The sequence below is a fragment of the Cebidichthys violaceus genome, unplaced genomic scaffold (genome assembly GCF_023349555.1).
Source record: "Cebidichthys violaceus isolate CVI_PGR_0920_01 unplaced genomic scaffold, fCebVio1.0.p SCAF_26, whole genome shotgun sequence".
NCBI lineage: Eukaryota > Metazoa > Chordata > Actinopteri > Perciformes > Stichaeidae > Cebidichthys > Cebidichthys violaceus.
This window is the reverse complement of record NW_027176439.1, coordinates 7,147,858-7,174,820: the sequence shown is the minus strand read 5'-3', so window position 1 is coordinate 7,174,820 and position 26,963 is coordinate 7,147,858. Positions and strand designations below refer to the sequence as shown.

The 26,963-nt window shown below is 45.6% G+C and overlaps 2 protein-coding genes across 4 annotated transcripts; both read right to left on the bottom strand.

Annotated features, from left to right (window-relative positions):
* Positions 1-805: 805 nt before the first annotated feature.
* On the bottom strand, positions 806-15,866 carry vps37ba (VPS37B subunit of ESCRT-I a). Its single transcript, XM_068721026.1, has 4 exons — positions 15,700-15,866; positions 10,002-10,173; positions 4,087-4,169; positions 806-3,203 (listed from the first exon to the last, which is right to left on the bottom strand). Exons 1-4 carry the CDS (start codon positions 15,802-15,804, stop codon positions 2,697-2,699), a joined length of 867 nt encoding a protein of 288 aa, XP_068577127.1. The 5' UTR covers positions 15,805-15,866; the 3' UTR covers positions 806-2,696.
* Positions 15,867-17,872: 2,006 nt separating this feature from the next.
* Positions 17,873-26,666, bottom strand: abcb9 (ATP-binding cassette, sub-family B (MDR/TAP), member 9). 3 transcript variants are annotated; one of them, XM_068720833.1, is made up of 12 exons: positions 25,903-26,666; positions 25,011-25,696; positions 24,471-24,585; positions 23,475-23,605; positions 23,141-23,346; positions 22,856-23,053; positions 22,612-22,740; positions 22,336-22,524; positions 20,872-21,045; positions 20,481-20,640; positions 18,686-18,822; positions 17,873-18,606 (listed from the first exon to the last, which is right to left on the bottom strand). In XM_068720833.1, exons 2-12 carry the CDS (start codon positions 25,693-25,695, stop codon positions 18,289-18,291), a joined length of 2,442 nt encoding a protein of 813 aa, XP_068576934.1. In that variant the 5' UTR covers position 25,696; positions 25,903-26,666; the 3' UTR covers positions 17,873-18,288. The 3 variants fall into 3 exon arrangements, with proteins under 3 accessions (XP_068576934.1, XP_068576936.1, XP_068576937.1); XM_068720836.1 differs by having other exon boundaries at positions 18,496-18,606; positions 20,554-20,640; XM_068720835.1 differs by lacking the exon at positions 25,903-26,666 and having other exon boundaries at positions 25,011-25,853.
* Positions 26,667-26,963: the final 297 nt, after the last annotated feature.

Genomic DNA, 26,963 nt, shown 5'->3' with positions numbered 1-26,963 from the left:
GTGAGCTGAAAACATAGGCGAGACATTTTGACTCTACCTGAAGCTGGTTTACGCCACACAAGAAACGCCCACTCTCACGAGAGCCCGGTGTAAGGGGGCGTGCCACAGAAGTCGTTGTACATGGTGACGATAAATATAATTTAAAGTTAAAGTTATAGTTAAATATAATTCAGTGAGTGAAGATACGAAGCCCGCTCAGACGGGTTGTAGGTTTTTACAATAGTAAAAATGCAAACTTCCGTGCTTCAAATGGGACATGAATGCAACATTAGCGGAGTAGAGGTGCATTCAAAAGCACAAACTGTCACACTGTTAATACAAATCACGTCCAGTAGACAGCCAGTCTGCAGCATACATAAGGTGTGTGTTATTGCTTTAAATCACATTAATCAGTACTTCTGTGATCAGCCCTCTGTTCCATTTAAGTAATTACTGCAATATAATATAATACTAGACATTGCCAATATTAGTGACTTTTACAGTTTTTATATTATAACTAAGTATACCTGTGATTTAGTACTGTTAATATTAGACACAAATAGAGTAGAGAAGTATTTATGTTGATATATTTTCATGAAACATTGTTACGTCTCTTAGCACCATCACATCCTGGCACCATTAAACTGGAAACCCCTCCTTCATCATCACCCCAGGAACACTAGATGGCTGTCTCGCTTCATTTTCAAAAAACCTATCACTCCGTGCAAAACCACAGCCTACTCTTTACAGACATGCGACTGCATGAGCCGACTGAGGGACAGTGGAAGTCAGACGTGCAATAATAAAGCAACTACATAAAAGCAGATACAAAAATCTGAGATTTATTGAACTTGAAAATAGCATTAAATTCCACTGAAACATTCATGATAAGTACATAGCTACAACATTACACTGAAAATATCACCAACCACATATAAAACCATGGATAGAGGATCAGTTTGAACGTAAAGAGCAGCTCAACAGCTGACCCAACAAACAAGGTGTTAGAGAGGAATCATGGGACACAGAGATCAAAGGCCATGCACAAACTAATCATCCATTCTTCGTTGGTTTTAGAAACGCTGGTTCGTTTTAGCTTCAGACATTTCTGTACTTCTGTGTGCTTCGTTCGTCCTAAGGTCCACTTCTCGTCGTCACCGAGATGTGACGCGAGACATTTCAGAGCCCTGTTATTTCACCAATTAAGAAAAAAGACAAAAAACAATAGAAGCGACTACAATACATGCGGGGGGGTGTCGCTCTGTCCCGGTGTTTCTGCTTCTCGCTGGGGAAGCAAAGCTCGACAGTCAGACGCCGCCTCTTCCTACCATCTGGGTGAACATGAAACCGGCAGCAGGAGGAGAGGACCAACTGCTCTGCTGGCTGGGAGGAGGGGGGGGGTGTCTAACCTCAACAGCTGAGCATCGAGAAACAGCCGGGTTAGTCAGCAGGACGCCATCGACGTCACTTCAAGTGTAGGCACTCGTGGCTCTTAAACAGTGCACAGCGACAGCGGTTGGGAGGAGAAAAATAAAATAAAATGGTTCCTCCAAAACCTGGTTGACCTTTCGAGTCCCTCCGGAAGTAAAATCTTCCTTGCATGTTTACAAAAGGAGTGTTTGAGCTTGATGTCACAAACGGATATGTTGGGAACGATTTCACTTGCATAAAAAAAGAAAGAAAGGTTGAACACGGAGTGGAAGTCTTTGGTGCTCAAGTGTGAAACTCAAAAGAACGGCTGCCGTAGTCTCCTGGTCTCCGATCGAGGAGGATTTAAGACAACGGTCATTATAAAAACCAAAAGGGAGTGTTTCGTTACGACGGGAACCCACAGAGGAACGGCACGCGTCAGAAGTGTACTGTATGGCTACACAAGAAAACGAAATCCTTCGTTTCAGGTCATTCGTTACAACAGTTCAGCCACCGGTCCTCTCCGCCGAGACGGACCGAGCGCGACAGTCAGCCATCTTGGACCGAGCAGGTCTGGACTCTCTCTTGAGGACATGTCCGCATATTGGAAAAGTGACGCGCCAACCACAGCCCTTCCTTTTACACACACACACACACACACACACACACATCAGTCTATCGTTAAAATAACTCCATTAGCACTATGTATTGTAAAACGAACGCCGATACTCAAATATCGCCATGTACCTTTGTGGATTTTTTAGATTTCAAAAATAAAAGTCACAGCGTGGATGCAGTCTTCGCCTGAATGTGTTCTGGGATTACTGCACAGTAATTAGGGTCTCTCTTAGCTTGCATATACATTACCAGTAAGTTAGTATGCCTGCGAGTGGAAATGACTAATCAAACCCTTTTCTTTTTTATGACTTTAGAGTTCCATAAAAGCTTGAGGAACCACTTTTGAAGGAGGCGAGAGACGGGTGGGCACCGGCAGGAGACAGAGAGTCCCGGCTCAGAGACGGCCTGCGTCGGCACAGCTAAAGCGAGGACCGATCTCGTCGTCTTTTTGTTTCGTTTGTCGGGAGTGTTAACGGGAGCGAGAGGTGAGAGCCGATCCACAGAGATTATCGGAGATTCAGCTGAACATGACCAGACCGGCCAGCGTGGGTCTGCCCTCTTGCGTTGTGATTGGTCGTATTCCAAGAAAGGCAGACGCCGTAGGAAAAAGAAATCGTTCTCAGAGGAGTTCCAGTAGTGTAAAGTCTGCGACACGCACTCCTCTTGGAGCGGCAACTGCCTTTATCCATCTACTGCATGATGAAGCCAGGCTGCGGGGCCATACGGGGCGGGGGGCGCTGAGGCACAGCCGGTGGGTACTGAGAGAGGAAGTGGTTTGGGTAGTCGGAGGGGACGTTGGGGAAGGGTTGGCCCGTCCTGGGAGGAATCGGCGGGTACGGCGATGCCGAATAGAAGGCTGAGGGAGGCTGGGGAGCGGCGGTCGGAGCCGAATTTAGAACCGGGGCTGGCTGGGACGGAGGGAGCGGGGGTTTCCTCCTGGGCTGGGCGACGGGGGCGGAGCCGCTGTCGGCCTCGCTGAGGAGGGACGAGGTGGAGGAGGGTCTGGCCGCCGCCGACACATCCTGAGATCGGGAGTTGGGGACGTACGCCTGGGGAAGCCGGTGACCGTTCAGCACCATCTCCTGCAGTTTCTCGATCTTCACCCGTCTCAAGTGGGCCAGCTTTCTGTTGCTCTGATAGCCGTCGATGAAGGAATCCAGGGTCATGTCGCCATCCAGAAAGGAGTCAGCCATGTTCTGTTGGCAGAAGTAAAGAGATGAGGAACAGTTTTAGGGAGAGAGAATGGAGATACGATACGTACAATTAAAAGAAATAAAGATAAAAGCAGCGCTACACATGCAACGTTGATCTGAGGCAGGATTTTAACCGGGAACATTAATGCTGCGCACCGTGTGACCCATCACCACAACAACGATCTCCAGCGGCAAAAGAAAGAAAAATACAAAACATCCACGGTGAGGTCAAGGAGCCGCAACGTCCCGGGAGTGGGCATGGGGGAACGCTTCCCAGGATGCACCGGGGGGGGGCGGGCAAAGGATTCACAGAGTCTCATTTGACGCACGTCTCCGTATCCTCTGTAGTGTTCTTCTTCACATGGCGTTCTAAAAAACGTTTTGACTGTTTCTACACTTGTTGCCGTGGAAATAGTGGTTCTACTGCGAGTGACACGGTGTGTGCAATCAATCAATATATCGCTTCTGCAAATCCTGCTGGTTCGCCCAACGTCACGCTGGTCCCTTGGCTGACCTACCAATAGCGTGTGGTGGCAAACTGAGGTGACGTCAGCACGGAATTATCTTATTTGACATTACAGCATGTGGCTAAAAGATGAAGATGAAGATTAATAACTGAAGATAGAGTATACGAGGTGTACAAATAAAAACATTAAAGAATAAACTAAGAGTTTTTTCTTCCAGAGTATTACTATCTCACTCCGTAACTATTTATTTATCTTTAAGACCTAAAATATCCCTAATGTGCAGTCGTCAACAGGTCAACAGGTCACTATTGCAGGTATAAAAACTGACCCGTCACCCTGCTGGTTGTCCTTTGTAGGACATCAGCAGGGATATGAATTACTGACGTGAAGTCATCCTCTGTGAGCGGTGCAGCGCTTACCTCCGTCTCCTCCTCTATTTTGGCTCCCTCCGCCTGCAGCAGGGCCAGCAAGATGTCCAGGGAGGAGCTTCCTGACTTGTGGTCTGTTAAATAAGACAGAGGAACGGCACAAATGTCATTATTCTGATGGACCCCAAGCTGAGCAGCACTCAACACATATTGAACAGATGTAAAACCAAATGGTGACACAATGACCATTTGTCCTGCAACTTTTCAACTGTTAGTATTAAAACTAAATCATTTTTTTTATGTGGGTCCAGACGAATCCATCCATATGAAGGTATGCCCATTTGCATCCAAATCTGTTTTTTTTTGCTGCTCCTCGTGTCAAATTTGGAGCAACTGCCACCAAATGTTGGTAAAGAACATCTCTGGACCAAGCCGGAAAAAAGTTACTTTGGCACATTTTCGATGTTGCATTCCGTTTAGCTTCAGCTAAGCAGTCAGAGTGTGACACCCGAGTGATTTGGTGCCTTTTGGCCACAAGGTGGCACTGTAGCAGCATCATGTATCCTGCTGACTGGTGACTGAATGAGACACCTTCCAAAAACAAACTTCATTGTGATTATGTGATTAACACAATAAACAGAGTTATTTCACTCTGTTTTGATCCTTTTAGCTGCAACAACATCTTTAACAACTCATCACCTCCTTTTGCACAACCTCTTTCAACACATTCCAGTCACAAGAGAGTGGTGCAGCGTTTACACAGATCCAGTCTGGATTAAGTGTGATCAACACACCACCACCCCCCCCAAATAATCCCTCCGTAGTTTAACCTGAAATGACTGAATAGTCCTAGTAATGGGCCTGTCACAGCAGAGGTGAGGCAGGATATGTGAGATGCGTCTCGGTCCTGTGAACAGCCACAACGCCTCTGTTTGCTGTGGACATGCAAAGCCCCACAGAGTCACCAGAAACGGGCGTGGTCTGTTTTGTTTTGGTTCCTAAGCAGTGCTGAAAGTTAACACCGACTAAGGCCGGGATCACATACACGCAATTAAGACCAACGGTACAGAACTGTCAACTCACCGTCATTCCACCAAGCCTCCACACGACAGAGTGGATCTCTAATCCAGCAGAGACTCCAGTCTAACCTGATGTGCTAACATGGACCCCTCTATGCGGGGCCACCTGAACCCAGTCAGTGAGTCATAGTGTCGTCACAGCTGGCTGGTTAGCTAGGTAGCTCGAGAGTGAGGCGCTCCAACAGTATGCTAGTTAGCTAGCTCGCTAATTCCACCACGCTTTAGTGCTGCGCAACAATCAAAGTGGTCACTCACAGAGCCATAGCGGTGTACTCGTGAGATGAGAGTGGATGAAGAACAAAGCTGTTCATTTTGACTCGTTTTAGTCGTTCCTCACCTCAGTGAGTCAAGTGGACTCTGACATCCTGCTGCGTTAACTTGAATGACCCGTTTCCTCACATTCCATTTCTACAGTGAGCGTGCTAAAATGCTCACAATGACAACATTGCTTTAGCAGTTATAATGTAATATAATTGATGTCGTAAAATACCACTCAAAACCACTAATGTCAACGTAATGGTGACATAAAGTAAAGCTACTGTAACTGGTTATGAAACAGCCAAATGAATACTGATGGCTCTAGAAGACCTACATAAGTAAGCAAGACCATCAGCGGAGCAGAATGGTTATTTCTAAACAGTTATTCCTAATGCTCGTCATCGGTGCCACCAAGTGCAGTAAAATTAGTTTTCTAAAGGAAACACTACCACATTCATCCACAGGGACCGCCTTGTGGTATCTTTAATTTGAATTTCTAATATGTTCCATGGTACATTACGTGTTAATAATGCTCAATGAGTGCTGGCGGTCAAGTGTGTGAAAGGCACAGGACAATAACAAAGCCATACGTTAGCAAAAAAGACTGGCCAAGCTACCTCCACACTTTCTTCAAGAGCGGTTTTTGCTTTTGAGTACATCAATGAAGTAGCGCCGCAGTTAAAATGTCACAACTTTATCGCCTCAGTGCGTCACCTCTGACTTGAGCAATAAAATCGACTGGCTCCTTCAATAAGGAAAAATGACACAAGAGCTTAGCGGTAGCTATCACATTTGTATCAGTGCGCACTAAAGATCCGGTGATAACTCCCTGGCAAAATTATCTAATTTTAATGATCTCGCTTTGCAATAAACATCTGCCCAGGAGATGTGGTGCGTGACAACTACACAGGGAGTTTTAGGGGGTGCCAGACCCATTTCCTGTGAATATCACCTCTTTCTCTGATAGAAGTCCAGAGAGTAACAATATAACTAAACCTCAAGTGACTTTACTACGTCGCTGCTCCAACGCTCTTGCAGTTTTTAAATAACTAGCTAAATGACTGAGTTACATAACAAGCCTGTCAAACTGGCTGCAGTTCGCCCTGTCACGTTTAGCTCGTCAGAATCCATAAGAACAAGATCCCGACAATGAAAGACTGCATCACACAGAACAGAACAATGAGCGGCAAAGCACTAATGATTAACGTTGCACAAGGAGCAGCTCGGCCACTTTTCTTGTTTCATGCGTCAGCGGGCTGACCTGTGAGACACGCGTGAAGAAGATCTTATGCAACACGTTTTCATTTCCGGCCTGGACGCCATGACAAACCATGAGCCGAGAAAATGTTTTGAGGGATTCCACAAACAACCAACCGTTCGCAAGACCCAGATTTCATATTAACTGATGATTAAAAAAAAAGTGTGTTGGTGTGCCGAATTTCACTGACACATTTTGATTGAGGGGAAAAACGAAGCAGACTCCAGCAGCACTCCTCACAAAGCTGCGATTCTCTGGCCAAGCGGAGAACCCGCCGGGAGACCGGAGAACCCGCTGGGAGACCACGACACAAAGTCTGGGCCTGGAGATCATGAGACAGCCATTTAGTCTCTCTCTCTCTCTCTCTCTCTCTCTCTCTCTCTCTCTCTCTCTCTCTCTCTCTCTCTCTCTCTCTCTCTCTCTCTCTCTCTCTCTCTCTCTCTCTCTCTCTCTCTCTCTCTCTCTCTCTCTCTGTGTGTGTGTGTGTGTGTGTGTGTGTGTGTGTGTGTGTGTGTGTGTGTGTGTGTGTGTGTGTGTGTGTGTGTGTGTGTGTGTGTGTGTGTGTGTGTGTGTGTGTGTGTGTGTGTGAAGGGTAAGGCAGAGGTCACACATTTCCTGGGAAAAACAGGTTAGGGAGGGCGGTGGCACTGGGGTAACTGTTAATAACATCTGGGTCAAACGGCTCCATTTCTCTCAGCTGTGAGCGTCGCCGTCCTTCTCCAGCTGCTCCACACAGAAAATCCACAACTAGGACGGCTGGGACACGGGGGGAAGGGGGACACCGGGTAACCTACATTTGACAAAAGCCATCGCTTACTGACAACACACTGCTGCGTCGGTGTGTCGAGTCCTGTATGGGCTTTGGATGTTGCGCCGCTTCAGGTCGGGAAGCAAAGACGTTTAACGCCTCGAAGGCTTCAGGGAAAGGTCAAGGAGCTAAACGTATGCTACTCCCCAGTACGAACACTCCAATAGCCAACATTTAAATCATCAGATAAGAGCTGTAAAAACACATACAGGATAAGTGTTACAGATAATGGACAGATATCTCAACTTTGATGTGGTCTCATAGTTAAACTCAATGTTTCTCAAAAAAAAAAAAAATGGAAAAATAAAAAATGGAACTTTGTACCAAAAAGGCTGCAGACCCGTTAAACATACTGGAACCAGGCTTTTCAGAGCCTGCATGCCTCGCAGGGAAGAAGGCAAAGTCAAACTTTTATCAGCGTGGCAGAGTAGTCGGCATGCTATTTTGAGCTGGCTGCTTGGCAACCGCCGCATGCGTCACCAAGGCCACGAGAATTGTCCCTCCCTCTTCTTCACACACTAGGAGGTACTGTGAAGGTGCGCCTATTAAGGGTTCTCACAGCCCTACGAGCGCTTATGAGATCTCACTGACGTGGAACCCGCTCAACTCCCAAACAGTGAGTTCAATCAAGAAACGCAACAGCTGGGCTTCTGGTGGAAGAAAAAAAAGGAAGCGTACGCCGTCTGACGGGAAACACGAGAAACCGGTGAAACCGGTCTGTTCAGAGTGTGTTCAAGCAGAAGAACAAACAAAAAAAACTTAACAGCACAGCTTCCTATGAGGACGACTGAGTAGGTCTCCAACACTAGAGGCAGATCATTTCAGTGAGCTGAAAGTGGTGAAGTCGCACCGCACAGACAGCCCAGAACCCTCGTCACACCTCTCCCTGTTCATATCTCAGCCGTCACTAACCCAGAACCCTTACCCAGAACCCTAACCCAGAACCCTCATCACACCTCTCCCTGTTCGTATCTCAGCCGTCACTAACCCAGAACCCTTACCCAGAACCCTTACCCAGAACCCTCGTCACACCTCTCCCTGTTCATATCTCAGCCGTCACCATCACAGAATCAAAAGAATAATCCTGTTTAGGTTTCAGCCACTGTTCCATTTTCTGATTAAGACTGTAAATTATTTGATTTCACTCCATGTCTGAATAAATGTGGATGTAAAATCATACCGTTTATTAGTGTGTTAATATTCGGATACATTAATATTCGTTTTGGTAAAATAGATATTTATCACAACGTATTACAGTACTAATATGTAGAGACCGGAGTTGGCCTAGATTTCCGGTTTAGCCAGTCCGGTGAACGAGACTTGTGTTGTATTATAAATAAGCAATATGACAACTATTAACGTCATGCTATATTCCTAATGAACTAACGCAGCCACTAGCTGCGATGTAGCGACTGGCTGTGCTCCATCAGGCGTGACGGAGATCGCGTTTCAGCAGCGGCGTGACGGAGATGCGCACGGCGTGCTTTGTGTTTGCTTCTTAGGAAGTTCTTGTGTTTTTATGGGGCGATGAGACGTGACAGAATTGGTCCTCAAAGAAAACAAAAAAACGCCAACATGGCAACATTTTGGATGAAAAGAAGAAAAGTTAAAGTAGAATGATGTTGATGGAGATAAAGAGACAACGTGCCACTTGTCCTGCTGATTGTGGAGCCGATTCAAGCTCGCCGTATGGAGTATATTCCGTATGTTGTGCTGAATTTTTGAGTTGGTTTATTGAGATGCTTTAGAAACCGGAGATCTTAAACATCTTCATTTAATTATTATTTTGACCATGCATGTAAAACTTGTTTCTTTACAGGGAAAATAAAGTAGTCTATGAATATGAGGTATGAGTTTACAGTTTTGGATGCAGCGTGTGGAGAAGTAGAGATAAACTAAAGACAAGCTAACAGACGCCACAGAGATAGATACAAACTGCAGGACGACTAGTGTTAGCTGAAACGTGCTGAAACATTGTATTCATGTTGCACAGCAGTGGAACGTTTAAATAAAGTCACACGCTGACCACAGAGAATAGAGATATAATAAGTATAATATACTGTGTGAAGAATACTGCTGTTAACAAGAACCTGATCTGTTTAAAGGGTTTCAAACCAAATGTTATTGTACTTTTGTTCATATAACAGTACTTTGAAATAAAAGTGCGCAATACACTACTTTTTAATTAATTATTGAATTATATATATATATATATATATATATATATATATATATATATATATATATATATATATATATATATATATATATATGGTTATACAAAATAGATTCAGCATACCGGTGTGGGGGGTGTGAGCACACAAAGCTTCCCTGTAATATCAATCGTGTTTGAACGTTCTTACACCAACACAACGCTAGCAGAGACCAGGATGTAAAGTAAAATGTAGATATTGTGTATATTGTGTTGGATTCCCTGTTTGTCCATGTATCAGTTTTCCAATGACTTCATGGACAAGAGTGCTGACATTTGGCAAGAGCTGGAGAACATTAAAAGTTCAAGCCGCTGAGAGGAACTAATGAATAAAAGGTACTGCTGCTGTACCTAGGGTGGATTTGCGGAGCTGGTAGGACTCAAAGCTCTCCTGGAGACCGTTGTAGCGCTTGGTGAGCTCCTCCTTCTTGTGATCCAGTCTGGGCTGCAGGGCCAGGTTTTGCTCCGCCAGGGTCCGGTTGCCGACCAGCGTCGTCTCCTTGCTCTGCTGGACTTCCTGCATCTACAAGGAGACGACAAAAACAACACCATGTGAGAAAAAATATCCAAAGTTAGTAGTATTCCTTTTTCTTTCATGCTGGATTCAAACTGAACCCGGGTGAAGGGAAGACGTCCTCCTCTGCAAATAATATTGATTCGTTGCTGAGAAACATCCAAGAAATAAAATGGAAAGTTATTGTAGTGAATATTAACTATGAATCATCGCACTTAACCTGCCAGGTTTATCACACAGCTCCCACGAGCCTCTTCTCTTATTTTTAGAAAGACAAACCGTGAGAACAAATGTGTCATCGAGCTGCTCAAAACCAGCAGCCTCTCTTTTACGACGAGAGGAGAAAACTTAATTTCAGCAGCGCGATGAGGGGCCAGAGGGAACAGACAACCGCAACGACTGCCCGTTACTAAACAATGAACAGACGATCCGACTTGTTACAGCAGGAAAACCACAGGTGTATCCAATAATAATCATCATGACTGCATTCCATTCAGGCGTGCAGGTAAAGAACTACAGCGGTGAAATGCCTGGAAAAGCCTCCGTCACTCACCGCCGGCTGCTCCTCAATAAAATCAAATATGAACACAAACACAAACACAATCATGGCTGCAACTAACGGTTTGTTTTATTATCGATTCATCTTGAAAATGTCAAAGAAGGAAATGTGTAAAATTGCCAGTTTGCAGAGAACTTCAAATATCATGTTTTATTAAACACAAAAAGCCCAAACCTAAAAGGTGTTCACTTTGGTATAATTTACAATTAGGCGGAAACCTCCAGGTCTGAAAGTGAAGCCGACTGAAGTGTCTTAAAACTGCATTCTCTCTAGTGTCCATCAGGGGGCGACTCCTCTGGTTGTATAGAAGTCTAGTCTAAAATGACTCTACTTCTCTCTTGATTTATTCCCTCAGTAAACATTGTAAACATGAGTTTATGGTCTCAATCTCTAGTTTCCAGTCTTCTTCAATACAGCATGATGTTCATTTAGTACATTATGGTCCATTTAGAGTCAAACAGACCATAAAGCAGGGGATGCTTTAGGGGCGGGGCTACACGCTGACAGACAGGTCGTTACCACAGCGTTGTTCAGTCTGAAACTAGTCCGTGTTTTGGTCTTTGAGCTTTGACCCTTTCACTGTGTTTTCAGTTTGTGAAAGTTAATTGTAACAAATATTTTGTTCAGCATTCAGTTGAACTCAGCTCCACACTCGAGCTTCAAAACGGCAGTCAACAAACCGGCGGTGACGTTCCAGTGACTCTGTCCACTTCTTATGCACACTATTAATGGTGCAACGGACCACTGTTGATCCACATGGATCCCCCCTCGGCTCATCACATACGTGAACCGTGGATTAACGACAGTTTAACGTTAACGTCACACTGTGAAAGTAAAGTTTTACTGACGATCGTTATCCTCTAATATTCAGTAGAATATGAAGTAGGACATCTGTATTAATGCTCTTCTAGTCTCTGATCTCTGATAATGTTCCACTGTAAACAATCAATCAGTGTTTAAATGAACATGAGGAGATCAAAGGTTCACTTACACTATGATGCCTTCAGGCTCTGCTCAGTGAACATGAGGACTGGCTGAAGGTGAATTATAACGTTATCGTGATGAGTTCACATGTAATCTGTAAAATGTAGTGTTGGTGAGAAACTTCAATGAATCCAGTAGTTTGAAGCAGATGTTTTCACAACAACATAAATAGATATTAGAGATGAACTATGAGCTGTTTACATTAACTATTAACAGATTATAATACATCAATAAAACTACGAATGACAAGACTTGTTTTAATCATTAACAATACAGTCTTTTATGAAGAAAGAAACGACAAAGTACAAGAATAACTTTTAGAATTCTTGGCACCGACCTGAGCAGTTGGAATGATTCTGGATCCTTGTAGACCAGCTGTATATTCAACACTATGGATAATCGATGATCAGCAAAACAACGAGACCAGGGATCTCTACAAGTTCTATTTGCACCTTTTTTTCTTTTGGGCCGATCCGATCCGTGACTGATCCTGAGTTTTATGATCCGTTGCACCACAACTGTCACAACAGAGAAGCAACGCCTGCTGCCACTTCAGAAGCTGAGGATGTGTAGCTTGTAAAAAATAAAAACAAAGTCTCCTGCTACTTCTCAAATGACTCATTTCACACATCCAGTCAACATGTTATATGTGCAAATATAACCAGGATTGGGCAGCAAGAACATGTAGGAAAACTCCCAAAATACCCAGCAGAAGGGTTTCTAAAAGGGGCCGAGCAGGTCGGACTGACGGAAAACAACAGTTCATGCAGGGAGCGCGGCTAAACGTGACCGTTACACCGCTGCACTATCGTATCCCGAGGTGACCGGACTCCCTTTCAGAAAGAGCCGGTTCACTCATTCGCCGTGGCCCGCCGGAGAAGCAGACCTTTAAATAGCATCCGTACCGCAGGCTTGTTCTGTCAAACCGAGCACGAGGGGGTGAACGCTCCACTCCCTCCGTAAATAAAGAAGGCTGAAATACAGGGAATGTAGGTTCAGAGCTCGTCCGGATGGACCACAGACTGGTGGAACAGCTCAACCACAAATAGACTCAGGTCGCCGTAGTAATACGCCTCTAAAACTAGAAGCACATTTTGCTTCAGCAATTCTTACGATCAAACTCATTTCAGTTGCACTTCCTCCTTCCTTTCTCTTGTTTGACCACAAGTAAAAGCCACATGAAATCTCACAGGACGTCGTGTCATTAGTGTGAAGCAGGACGAGTCCGACGCTGAGCTTTGGCTCCAGAACTCTGACCTACAAACGTGAACGAACTTCTGTGGAGTCCGCAATGGCCAAAACCATCAAATGTACTACTAGAAGAGTATTGAAATATTAGTATTCGAGTTGGACTGATAACAGCTGACTGCAGATGTGGCTGTGTTTGGTAAACATGTCAACCTCAACAACTGCTGATTGATGAGTTATTTGCACCAACAAATTAGCGAAATAGAACAAACTATAAAGCGAACTAGCGACATACTCTAAACCTAAATCTGTAGATATGCAACAAGAGAACGCTCGACGAGAGAACGCTCAGCAAGAGAACGCTCGACGAGAGAACGCTCGACGAGAGAACGCTTGTTGTCAACAGGCTTCGGCATCATTCAGAAAGTGTTTCCGTCACACAGAGCACAGTTGATGTTAAAATGTTCCGCTCAGTGTGCATCTTGCTCAAAAATCCAACGGATCCCATCAAGAGTTATTTTCCTTCATGTGATATATGTACGTTATAATAAATAACTATCAGCTGACATATTGTGATCATATGTTGATTTCCTTAGTATGTATATCAGCATAAGCCTCTAAAGAATCCATTAAAACAGCCGCTCATCGAGGCACTAACATGAACTGCAGCGAGCGTGCTCTGTAAAACCTCTCTCTGGATTAGCGAGGACCCCCAAAGTTAAGAAGACAAATGCGAGAGATGATCCTCGGCTTAATCTCGACTCGCTTCAAAATGCAACGTAAAGCAGAAAGCTTAAAAAAACGAGCCGTAAACATCGTGCGTTTGACGTCGGAGAACTGGGTCATCTGCAAACCGAGATCATGCCGGCTTTCAGCGCAGTGGACGCTCACGAGGTGTCGCTAGAGAGATCCAACATAGTTTTAAATATGTGCTGCTGCCCGAGCAAAGAAACAACTACTATTACACGGTATCTAGGTACGACAAATTCAAGTTCAACTCGCGTGAAAACAGGATCCACTGAATCTAAACAAATCCACGACAGAAGGATTTTGCATTATTCAAAAGGGAGACACGTGCCACACGACACACCTCTGGCAAGAAGGGTCTGTGTCTGTCTCTGTGTATGTGTGTATGTGTGTGTCTCTGTGTCTGTCTCTGTGTCTGTGTATATGTGTGTGTCTCTGTGTCTGTGTGTATGTGTGTGTCTCTGTGTCTGTGTGTGTCTCTGTGCCTGTGTGTGTCTCTGTGTCTGTGTGTATGTGTGTGTCTCTGTGCCTGTGCCTGTGTGTGTGTGTGTGTGTGTGTGTGTGTGTGTGTGTGTCTCTCTGTGCCTGTGTGTATGTGTGTGTCTCTGTGCCTGTGTGTGTGTGTGTGTGTGTGTGTGTGTGTGTGTGTGTGTGTGTGTGTGTGTGTGTGTCTCTGTGTATGTGTGTGTTTCTGTGTGTCTGTGTTCTCCAGCTGTGTAGTTCTCAGCGCTCTCTGGTTCCACGTCCTGTGACAGCACCTTTTGTTCCCTTACAGTCACAAAGAGAGGACTTCCCCGGGCCGCTCCGCCTCTGATTCTGACTCAGACACGTCTTCACTCGTCTGCTTCTGTTCCATCTCTCCAGTAGAGTCTCATGACTTAACTCAAGTCAACACTGCGGCGTCCTGTGCGGTACACGAGTCTCCTCCCTCTAAGTAAGCTACGGGGAACGGCAAAAAAAGAAAAACCGCCGGGGACGATGTGGATCACAACAACAGAGCTGGCTCAACGTCTCCATGGAGAAATATAACGAGTGTTCTTTGTGAGGTGAAATGGATCCAGAAGCACTTGAGCTGACGTACAGCAGCTTTGAGTTTCTCAGGCTTCTTGTTTTGTTTTTTAAATCAGGTATTAGCCAGAAGGAAAACACACTGCGCCATGACAACATTTCTAATTATTGATTACTAAAAATAAAGTGTTCACACTCTACAGTGACAGTGAGCAGCTGATTCAGCCCCACACCGCTGGAGCGGACATAATGTGGATCAATCCTGTATAAAACAGAAGAGGAAATAAAATGAAGAAAACATGTGTTATCGTGTGTGCGTGTGCGTGTGTGTGCGTGTGTGGAAACACTGAGGCGTATCATCACACTGATATGATAAGAGAGCAAAGCAGCTAACCCTTCAGTGGAAGGTGCTGACTCGTGCTGCTGGATCAGGGTCCGTTAATAACGGCCTCACGTCAGACATGTTGTGAATGAACAAAGTCATCTGGTGAATTCAGCGTCGCTTTCTTCAACGACACGGCCGCTGACAGCGGAGAACATCCGTTACCGTGTTCGTACTCATCGCTGTCACCGAGCTCGTGCTTTAGATGCGGCTGTTCAGTCACGTGCTCCTCGGTATCGGTCTACCTGCGCCGTCACTCTCACGTTGGCAGTTTCGTGAGTGGAGCTTTTAGCGCGACGACCTGTCTGAAGTGTGAGGAAGCTAGGCCATAGCTCTAACTTCACTATGTAGTGAGAGAGACTCCCCGTCCACACTGCTGGACGTAAACGAGCCCCGACACGTCGTAAACCCGGTCCCCTCTGAGGGCTCAACTTGAGACAATGCTCCGCTCCCAAGGTTAACGATGTGTGCTTATTTTGGTTTCCAGAACAATGAAGTCCAGTTGACAACACACATTAGTGAAACGAATCCTCAATGTGATTCGAAGCAGCCATTACCGACCCGTCGGAGACGCTGTGAGAGCACAACAAAGGGCTGAAGAACACAGTGACCGAGACGAGGAGTCAGTAGCTAACGCTGGACTACAAAAGCCGATAGCTTCACGTACCTCGTCCATCTCCTGGACCATCTGTGAGAGTTTTTCGTCGTCCTCTAGAATTTCGTTGAGTTGAGTCATCGAGTAGGCGCTAAACTTGTTGTTAAAACTCGACATCTTCGCTGCGTGGTGCTCCTCTTCTTCTGCTCAGATTGTGACAGCTGACCGAGCTTCTCTTACAGGAAGTAGAGGCAGGCCCAGTGCTGCCTTCACGTGCTGTCGGAAAATATAGCCTCCACCGGTAAAACCCACAACGAGCGTCGATTGCGGAAAACAAATCACGTTGTAGCTAAATATTTTACCAAATTCGACGGTGTCAGCTAAATAACATTATAATGACATAAAGAAAACATACCAAACTTTTTTTTATTCATTCGAATATTATTTAAAGATATAATAAATATCTTATCTGTAAATTAAAGTCCTCACAGAGGAGACATTAAATGCAGCATTTGGTGTTATTAGGGCCCGAGGTCTCTATTGAAACTGGAGGAATTATTATTATTATTTGTCTGTTCACGGCTTTATCATATCCCAAAACTCCCCATATTTGGCGAACATATCAGGACTGCGGTAACATTTTATATTTTAATGGTCTCATGCTCGAGTTTGACAAAGTTGCTCTCTAGCGCCCCCTAGAAGTTTGACCGCCTCTCACCCAGTATGTCCGATTTACTTTAACTTTGACACACACGTCCAGCTCCTCCTCCACGCTGGGTCTGATTGGTACCAAATTTGCTGAGGATCATTATTGGATCTATATCATCAAAAGTTACCAAAAGCTTGTTGATATCTAGCATATGTCCACATTGTGTTCTGTAATATACTCTCACGTTTTCATTCCATACAACCACTAGGGGGCGATACAGTAATACGACCATTTTTTGCATTTTTAGGCATTTTTCATCGTTTTCAGGCGTTGTACTTTAACAAACTCCTCCCACAGAATTTATGCGATAGACTTCAAATTTGGTCAGGGTGATCTAAAGACATTACTGATGAAAAGTTGCTAAAATGGTCTACAGACATTGAACGACTTTCGTTTTATGTGGCGCCCATGTCACGGCCATTTCGTGCCATTCGCCATGAAAGAGGAAGTTGTTGTAACTCCAAGGTACTTTATTCAATCTGCCCTAAACTTCTTAACCATGATGCTGCTCCAGGCCTGAGCACATTTCCATAGCAACATTTTCACAAAGTCATAGCGCCACCTACTGGCAAAGGGAAATGACAAGTTTTATACTTTGATGTACTCCTCCCAGGAAGTTGCCCAGATCAGTCTCAGATTTGATGAATTAAGCCTTAAAACATTGATGATGCTTCATCATGAATATTGTGAGTTGTCGTTAAAACACTGTTGCCGTGGCAATGCGTCATTCGCCAAAAAAAGAAGCTTATTTTCCTGTGGCTTAGGATGCTCAACAAGCCTTGGAACTTTGTGCATGTGTCATAGGTGATGGAAATAAATATTTCAAACAAACAAACAAATATTCAAAAACGCAGCCCCAGCGCTACGTTTGACCTACATGCATGACATTTGGTAGGCACATGTATCACATGGAGACCTAAAAAAAATGTCTCTTGGGACCATTCTCTAAAATTAAAAGGAAGTCATTTTGATTTTTGTGTTAATTTTCCCTTAATTTCTATTCGCTATACTTTAACGAACTCCTCATAGGGACTTTGTCAGGTCCACTTCAAATTTGGTCAGTACATTCTTAAGACCTTTGTAATTAAAAGTTCCTCAAAGCTTTACGTTTGATGGAATGGCGTAGCCGTGGCGGCCATTTTACGGGATTCGCCATTAAACAACAAGCTGATGTAACTCCACTGGACTTGCTCAAATCTGTCCCAAACTTGCCGTAATTATGAGACAAACGGAATCCGATTTACATGACATTTACATGATGTGGTCTGCACTTGATATAGAGCAAAATAATTCATGTTTGTGCGTGTTCTCTAGCGCCACATAGTGGATACGGGAACTATTGGAATGTGTGCACTACATGATTTCCAACATCACACACTCCACGCATTAAAAATACGTCTAACTTGTGGGCGCTCTGTCTGATGGTCGCAGATAATTCTGGCCGCGTCTGCCGGCGTCCCTCCAGTACCCCGACGCGCGGGACGCCCGTACATGGCTGCTTGCAGCTTCAATTTATGTTTGATTCAATAGCCAACATGCAGTTTATTTAAGGCTTTATCTAAGACTTTAGCAAAACAATAATGTATCTGTCTGGATTGTAATGACGATGTAAAATAATGAACACAACCTCCTACAGTACAATCATTAAAGCTGATGTATCAGTTAGTGATAGTGGACATTCAGTTATTTCCAGTGGCAATGCCAACCCTCTGTGATGTTATCATACATTCTCACACACACACACACACACACACACACACACACACACACACACACACACACAGTAAGTTTTTGTATTTTTCAGGTGAGTGTTTTGAGTGTTCTGCAGTGTAAATTTAGTCTGAGGACCAACGGTACATATGGAATTCATACACATGAATCCCAGAGTGTCCAAAAAACATTCTACCCTCATAAACATCCAGCAGTCCATTCCCACACACTACAGTTCAATCTCAGTAGTGCACAATGCACTCTGGCTCGCTGCTGCTGCTGCTGCTTTGTCTCCTCCGCTGCCGTCCGCCGCCAGATTTCTGTCTGACTCCATCGGCCGGGTTGAGGACCTCCTCCCCCGTCTCGATGCCCAGGACCTGCCTCTGCACCAGCTTGCAGTAGAGCCCCCCGCCGGCCATCAGCTGAGCGTGAGACCCCTGCTCGGCCACGCGGCCCCTGTCGATCACGACGATGTTGTTTGCCCTCTCCACCGTGCTGAGCCGGTGGGCAATCACCAGCACCGTGTGCTCCCGCATGATGTCGTTCAGAGCCGTCTGGACCTGCAGCAGAGACGCCAGCGGTCAAACAAAGTGGTCCCTGAGACAGCTCAAAGTTCACCAGCGCAACCTTTTTACTTACGGTGTGTTCGCTCTCCGCATCCAGGGCGCTGGTCGCCTCGTCCAGGATGAGAACTCGAGGGTTGCGGATGAGAGCTCTCGCGATGGCCACCCGTTGTTTCTGCCCCCCGGATAACTGGGTGCCTTTCTCACCGACACCTGGGGAACGACATGGAGCGATAACTCAGCTGCATGACTTCATCTTTACCAGGCACTTCCTTTTTGTTAATAAAACAATAACATGTACGTAGGTACCCATAGCGCTAGTAAGTCATATTTGAGATGTTATTGGGGACAAGATCCCGCTGAGCCTAAAAGTGAAGGAGACCAGTGCAGGGAGGCTATTATGAGGCCGATAGTTTAACTTCTAATCCTAAAATAGTATTTGACTCGGGTAAGTATTGCCTGCAGTGTGCGAGATTCGGGCCCTTCTCGACGCTTGAGACCCCTGAAAGCATCAACAGCAACATTTTGATGGGGTCTCTGGAAAAAACGTCACTAAAATGTATTTTAAAAGCTTACTATATCCAGTAGCAGTTGTTATTCAAATTGAAAACATGTATTCACAATTATGTAGACAGAAAATATTGTCTTGGTGTTTTCTCTTACGTGACAATCATCGTTTCTCAGTGTAACATTTTTTTCAATCGTTCCCAATGAGGAGAGAGCCGGCGGCAACCTCCGGTTCTACCGAGTGAAGCCAAGCGGAAAACTTCTTAAAATCTGCATTCTCTCTACTGACCATGAGGGGGTGACTCCTCTAGTGAAAAATAATCAGCCCATTTAGAGTCAAATAGACCATAAAGCAGAGTATGCTTTAGGGCGGGCTTACTGTGATTGACAGGTCGCTGCCTCTACCAGAGCCGTATACGGCGTCTCTAAGTCACTCCTCATCATTCCAAATTTATGATTGGTTGCAAAAACAAACAACATGGCTACAGCCGTAATCCAAGATCGCGACGGTAAAATCGCCAAACCCGAAGCTTCAAACATCAGTCCACAAACCAACGGGGGACGTCACGATGACCACGTCTACTGCTTACATACAGGCTATGAGAGCACATTCGACCGCCTGGACAAAAAGTGCTGCACCCAGCGTCTTTCTTCCGAGCGCTTCTAGTTGAAGAATCACTAAATTTCAGAAAGCGCTTTTTGGCTTGAGAAAAAAATTAGCTTCGTGGACAGCCAGCCATTGAATACCCAGTTGGTTCTGGTAAGGCCTCCTTCCACGGGTGGCGCTGCTGCAAATGGTTGCAATGCAAATGTGGTGTAGTATAGAAAACCTCAGGGGCCAATCACTCCAAGACGCGTCAAAAAGGCCCCAAAGCGAATCGAGCAAAACCACTGATGAGTCGGTGGGGCGGGGGGGCGTGCGTGCAGCCAGGCGATCAAATGTAAATAACGGGGGAAATGATTCAATTCAGACATCGAGCTCTTGCTGTTGAAAGAGGAGGAAGGGAAAATGATATAGTTCATTGTAATTAACTATCGTTAATATCGATGTCCGTTCCAACCACATCCACCGCCATCAAAACAGGAAGTCAGTAGGGAAGTAGTAAAGTTGCTCGATTTGATTGGCTGCCTCGGTCATTGATGACATTGATGAGCGGTGCAACACGTTTGGTGCTGTAAAGAGAATATTTTATACGCATCTAAAAAAACGGCAGAAAAAGGTGAACAGCGCACGCTAGGCGCTCCGTACCGTAGGAAACCGGTGGTTTAGCGGACGACACGTTTCAAGCCTTTTTTGTTGAGGAAAAATATGAATCAGCCCCTCTTCATCAACAATACTGCCGATTGTCTCCTATAATGATGACCTGTCTCGTAGCCTGTTGGCAGGGCCTTGATAAAATCGTGAGCATTAGCCTTGGTGGCAGCCTGCACCACAACCTCCATGGGGATGTCGGTCAGGCCGTAGGTGATGTTCTCCTCCACCGTCCGGGCAAACAGCACAGGTTCTTGGCCCACAAGGCCTACCTGCAGAAACACAGACACAAACAGATGGTTTATGTGTGACAGACAGTTAAAATAGCTCCGGACTAAAATTAGAACTCCCTAGAAAACCCTGACTTACAATAAGTTAAGTTGAAAAGCACTGAGGGACAGACTCACGCGTTACTAGTTGTGGTCTTTTCATTTGGTTGATCTGTTGTCAATACGTCTCATCATTAAAAGGGACATGCATCAATCACACCGCTATAGACCGACCTTGGAATGGAGGTAGTCGTGGCGGAAGGCGTGAACGGGCTTTCCGTCCAGCAGCACCTGGCCCTTCTGGGGAAGGTAGAAGTTTTCCAGCAGACTCACACAGGAGCTCTTCCCGCTGCCTGAAGGTCCCACGAGGGCGGTGACCTCCCCGGGCCTCAGCGTGAAGGACACCTCCTGCAAAACACGTCCATTCAGAAGTGGTGGGTTGTTCTAAACTAAAAAGAAGGTTGAGCAGTATCTAAAATAAAGAAGGGAAGTAGGGTGGGTGTGGTGCTCGGTTCAAGGCCATAGGACAACTGATATTTTTGGTGTAATCGATTGCTGACATTGTTTGCATATAGAGTGATTTTATTATCTTCAAATTTAAATGTTATCACATATATTATTCAAATATAGTAATACAATTTAAAAAATGATGATTCCCCCACAACTGCATTCCTGACATGGTATAAAGATAAAAATACTTAAAAAGGGACACCTGTAGTGCTATTCATTAATCTAGATTGTTTCAGTGCGAGTCGTCAGTTATGGACATATTCTCTCCAGTATAATGGGACTATATGGCTCTCGGCTTGTGCTGAAAGCACCACAAAAAGAAAAATACATTTGAAAAACAGCAACGTCTCCCTCCAGAGATCATGACCCGGTTACTCAAGATGATCCACAGACCCTGATGTGGGCAGTTTCATGTCGGGACTGTTTTCTTTCTACCGAACTACACCCGCCAATCGTATCACGTAGCAGACGAAAGCTAATTGATGCCGCAAGCTTCCCTAGCACCACTGAGCAAGCTAACGTCAAGCCAAGGAAGACGCCCGTTATGTTTACATCCCGCGCTGTCACCGAGCTGGACTCTGAAGCAATGTGCATGAAAAAAAAGCCAAACGGTGGAATTAAAACTCCAGGGTCTGTCACGTGAATCCATTGGGTCGATATTTTGTATTTTTTAGGTAAATTAAATTCCCAATACGAATCAGAATCATTAGGTCCTAAAAGTTGTAAAATGCACCAATAGCCGAGTTATTGTCCTTCCTCTGGACCGGGACGCAGCGCTTAAATGAAACACCAGTGCGCCTGCAAGGTCTGAAGATTATCTTGAGTAACCGGGTCATAATTTCTGGAACAAATCGTTGCTTTTGAGCTTTGAGCCCCACAAACCAAGTGTCTTATAATCCCAATATATTGGAGCGAAGCCGATATCTCCAGAGCTGGGCAACTTACAACAAAACTATCTAAATTGATAAATAGCACTAAAGGTAAGAGGACAAATGTGTATTTTTGATTGATTTGGGGTGGACTGTCCCTTTAATGCAGATTTGAAACACATGCGACATATCAGTCTAACCTTGGTATCGTCTAATACTGATCTGAGTGAATTAGAAACACTTGATCACTTTTGAATGGTGTGAAGAGTTATACAGAGTTCATCAACGCGTGGCGACAGCACGACCCCTCAGAACGCACCTTGAGAATATCAATGTCGGGACGCGTCGGGTAGGCAAACGTGATGTCTTTAAACTCAACCACACCGGCGCACGTGTCCGGAGCCTCTGTGCCCTCTGCCGGGTGTTTGGGTTTCCTGTCCAGGTACTCGAAAACTTTCTCGGCAGCCCCAACTCCCTGCATGAGGCCCGTGTACACCGACGCAATGCTCTGGAAGATGGAAACGCACACGCCTTCAGTTAGAGTGGATTTGTGGCTTCAGACGCGTGAAAGAAATGAATAAAACGGATGAAATACCTCCAGACATTCCCCCAGTTCCAGCATGTATATGAAAAAAGATATCAAGGCACCGCCACTCATCTGACCGGTTACTACAAGATGGCCGCCGTAGTAGAGGATAGCAACCTCTAAAGCAAGCTCAGAGATCTGAAAAAAAACACACAAGCCCACACTGTGACACGCAGGTGTGAGTGAATCACGAGTATTCGTACAGATTTGGAGCTCTACGTCTTCGTCCGAAGGGGCCGACCGCGATCCCTACCGAACTGGACCACACGTAGCCGGCGTAGGCCAGGGCTTGTTTTTTGTTGAGCTGGAACATGACCAACAGCTTGCCGTAGTAGCAGTCGGCCTCCCCTCCCTCATTGGCGAAGCTCCGCACCGTCCTCATGGCCGATATGGTCTCCTCCGCCACCTTATTGGCCTCCGCGAGGACCGTTTGCACCTCTTTTGTCAATTTCTGAAGAAAAAAGAAGAAGTCACAAATACAACTTAGAATTTGATTTTATCTGCCAATGAAACACAGACGTAAAAAAATCTCCTTCACCTTGTAGTAATCGCCATAAAATTTGGAGACGAAGCCGAGGAAAGGGAAGCCCATGACGGCCACCAGCGTGAGCTTCCAGGAAATGCCGAGCATGAAGACGGAGAAGCCGGCGCCCTTCACCACGCTCCGCAGGAAGATGTTGATATTCACGGAGATAAGGTCGCTCACCTGGGTGGTGTCGGCCGACAGGCGTGAAATGATGTCACCTGCAGGGAAATGCGGGCAGGTAACAGCATTAGAAGAGCGGCCCTTTTGTCGGAGAAGCCCCGCCCCCTGCAGCATACAGGGGGAGAAATCAATAACACAGGAGGGATGTACAGTGTTCCTATATCACCTGTATGGTTTTCATCGAAAAAGGCAATTTCCTGCCTCATCAGAGTTCTAAAGAGATGGTTCCTGAGCCGGAGGTTCAACTTGCCGAACATCAGGGTGAAGACTCCTCCGCGTACCCCCATCGCGAGAGAACTGAGGAGAGGGTGAAGGTGTCGTAAGGCCTTCCAGTCTGGTTTGGCATAAGGGACGTCGCGGCTTCGCCACGTCATATCATCACGCTCTCCTTCCTGTCCCCCCTCCTCTGTGTGCTGCCCAACGATCGCAAAACGCCAAAGCAATTATAAATTCCATTACGATAAAGAAAACGGAAGAATCCTAGTTTGCGATACTTTGGTGTAAACAAATACCCGTGTCACCTTTTGTTGATCTGTAAGTGTCTCTCTAAGGCAACTTTATTTTGAAAATGCACACAATTCAGAGACTTCAAGTAGCTTCTAATGACGCCATGAGAATGCTGCTAAAGAGACCGAGATGGAGTAGTGCTAGTGAAATGTTAAATTATGTTATGAGATTAAAAATGAAAGTGTAGGGAGGTGGAGAGAGTCTGTGACTGTATGTATAAAAGGATTTAAAGGGCCAGTGTGTAGGATCTGGCGACATTTAGCGGCGAGGTTGCAGATTGCAACCAAACTGAAACTTCTCTCGTGTGCCAAGCGGTAGGAGAACGACGGTGGCCGACACAAAAAACAAGTTTGTTTTGTCTGTTCTGAGCTTCCGTAGTACATGGCGGTGCAACATGGAGGACTCTGCGAAGAGAACTCGCTCCCTATGTAGACATAAACGGCTCATTCTAAAGGTAACACAAACACAACGATTCTTATTTCCAGGCCATTAATCACCAAAATAAACATTAATGTTATATTCCATTTAACAGTTCCCCCCGAAATGCTGCACACTGGGCCTTTAAGAAGCGCCGATTATTGACACGATATTATCAAATGTGTGTTACTAACATGATATCAATATTTGATTTCTTAAACAGCCTTCGGATACTCACCTGGCTAAGGCCAGCACTGACAGCATGATCACAGGCTTAGTGAAGTACTCCATGCTCTGGTGAACCACGATGCCGTCTATTGCTTCCCCATAGTAGTACGGTATGAAGGCCTCACCTACACACACACACACACACACACACACACACACACACACACACACACACACACACACACACACACACACACACACAACACACCATCAATTATTGAGATGAGAAGAATCTGGGAGAATATCCCTTACATTGACATTTATTCGGCAGACTAAGAATAATACAAGTTAAAAACTAATGAAAGTGAGTTGCAGATATTGTTAAAAGGCTCATCGTTTACTCTGTTAGGGAGTCGCATTGGAAGTGAGGTGACATTTTATGGAGCACCGAAATAAGGAGGGAAAAAAAGAAGCAGTTGAATGCTTTAATTTTGACGCTCCTGGTGAGAGCAGGAGCTACGTGTAATGAATGAGTAACGGTCAGTACGCGTGGACTCAGTACTCCACTCAGTACCGGACGGGTTCATGCTACTACATCAAGGACACTCACACACGGCAGAGATGAGGAGGAAGAGGACGGCTACAGACAGCAGCCTGCCGTCCTTCCTGCAGTATGTCAGCAGACGTCCGAGTGTCGCCCCAGAGCCGATCTTCTCCTGGCTTCTCCCCCCCTCCTCCTCTTCCTCCTTCTTCGTCTTGCTCTCACAGCCCACCTCCTGCTCCTCCTCACCAGCTGCCCCCAGCAGCCTTTCAGTGTCCTTACAGCCCCCTCCTCCCCTACCGCTGCTGCTGCCACCATTGGGACTAAAGTGGGACTCCTTCCCCAGCAGTCTCCAGAGCAGCACGACACACAGAGAGGAGGCACAAGTCCAACATATGAGGCTCAGGGACCAGGGCCGGTGGGTGAGAGGCTCCAGCTCGGTCAGCATCAGCAGCTTGGCCAGGGCGTAGGTGATGAGGATCAGGGAGATGAAGACGACGGGGGCGGAGAGTTTGGCGACCCTCTGCGGGCCGTCCCGTCTATTCCACCAGACCCCTATGGAGGCGCCCAGCAGGAGGGAGGCTCTGAGCAGCACGGTCCCCCAGAGGTCCAACGCCGACCGAAGGATGTGTAAGTCCAGTACCTCCTTTTTGAACACGCCCAAATGTGATCCGTGTGTGTACAGGACCGTGGTGACAATGACGTCCAGCAGGACGTACGACACGGTGCAGCTCACGGCTACTTTGACGCCCATGCTGATAATCAGGACAGAGTTACACACAAAGTCATCACAAGCACTTCAGGTGTTCAACTAGTCCAGGTAATAACAACAACTCCACTTCAAGTGGACACACAATGAAAAACACTGCCCACAAGGATTCTACCGTATAGTAAAATCACACGGAAGAAGCTGAAATTACAAAACCAAATAGTAATATTTTGATTATTAATTTACACTTACTTTTATTCTGAAGGGTTGACCTCCGGTCTTCACTGGCTCGTTACAGGGGGCAAAATACGAGGTAGTACAATAACACTACACTACATTAATCACTACGCTTCAATGATTGTGCAGTAAATGTTGCACTAGTTTACATCATTGACTACGTCAGTAACAGGGTTGTTCTTAAAGCCCTTACTGTCCAGACAAGTGTCCACGTGAGCATTACATCATTATAGTCTCACATATTCACTACAGATACACAGAAACGTACACGGGTCCCCCCAAGAGACCGCGTCCACCTGTGAAACTGCGTCAACTTAGGCTCGAGAGAACCAACCGACACTGGAGTAAGAAGTGGACACCGGTATCAAAGATCGTCTCCGCTACAAGAGGACTACGACCTGAAGGCGCTGACAGCCGCGTCCGTCTGTGCAGAGGCAGCGTAGAAGCACATTACACGTATATTACACGTATATTACACGTATATCCGGGTTAGATATAAATACAAAGTTACTCGTGGCATCAGGGAATTCAGTTACATTAAAAAAGAGACTCACTCATTTACAGCCAGCGTCCCGATGTCTTAAAACTAGACTTAACGTTTCACACGTATCCTATCATTTGGAGTTCCGCGTCCGCTCAGTGAATTTGTAATTGTAATCTGTGTAAAGTGTTCCCGGACACATTCACACAACTCCCATAAATTAAGAGACGCACTCCGAAGAGGTTTACGTGCGTGTAAAACGAGGCAGGAGGAGACATCTTCTGTTTTACCTTTCTGACCTCAGTTGTTGCGGAAGTGAACGCGTGTAGCCCCTCCCACCAGGTATTTCAGTGAGTGTTCAAGAGCACAAGTTATGTTGAAAAGTCCGCAATATGAGATGAAAGTGAGGTTCTGTTAAACAGTTAAATACAAGACATGTAACGCTGTTATGACATTTGTGTCTAAATGGTAGTTTGTCACTCTAAACTCATGACAGGGCACTAAAAATAGTGCCTTAAATTCCTACAGGAGCAATGGAGATTAATAGCGTTAATACTAATTGATTACATGTGAGATTGGATTACTCAGAAACATG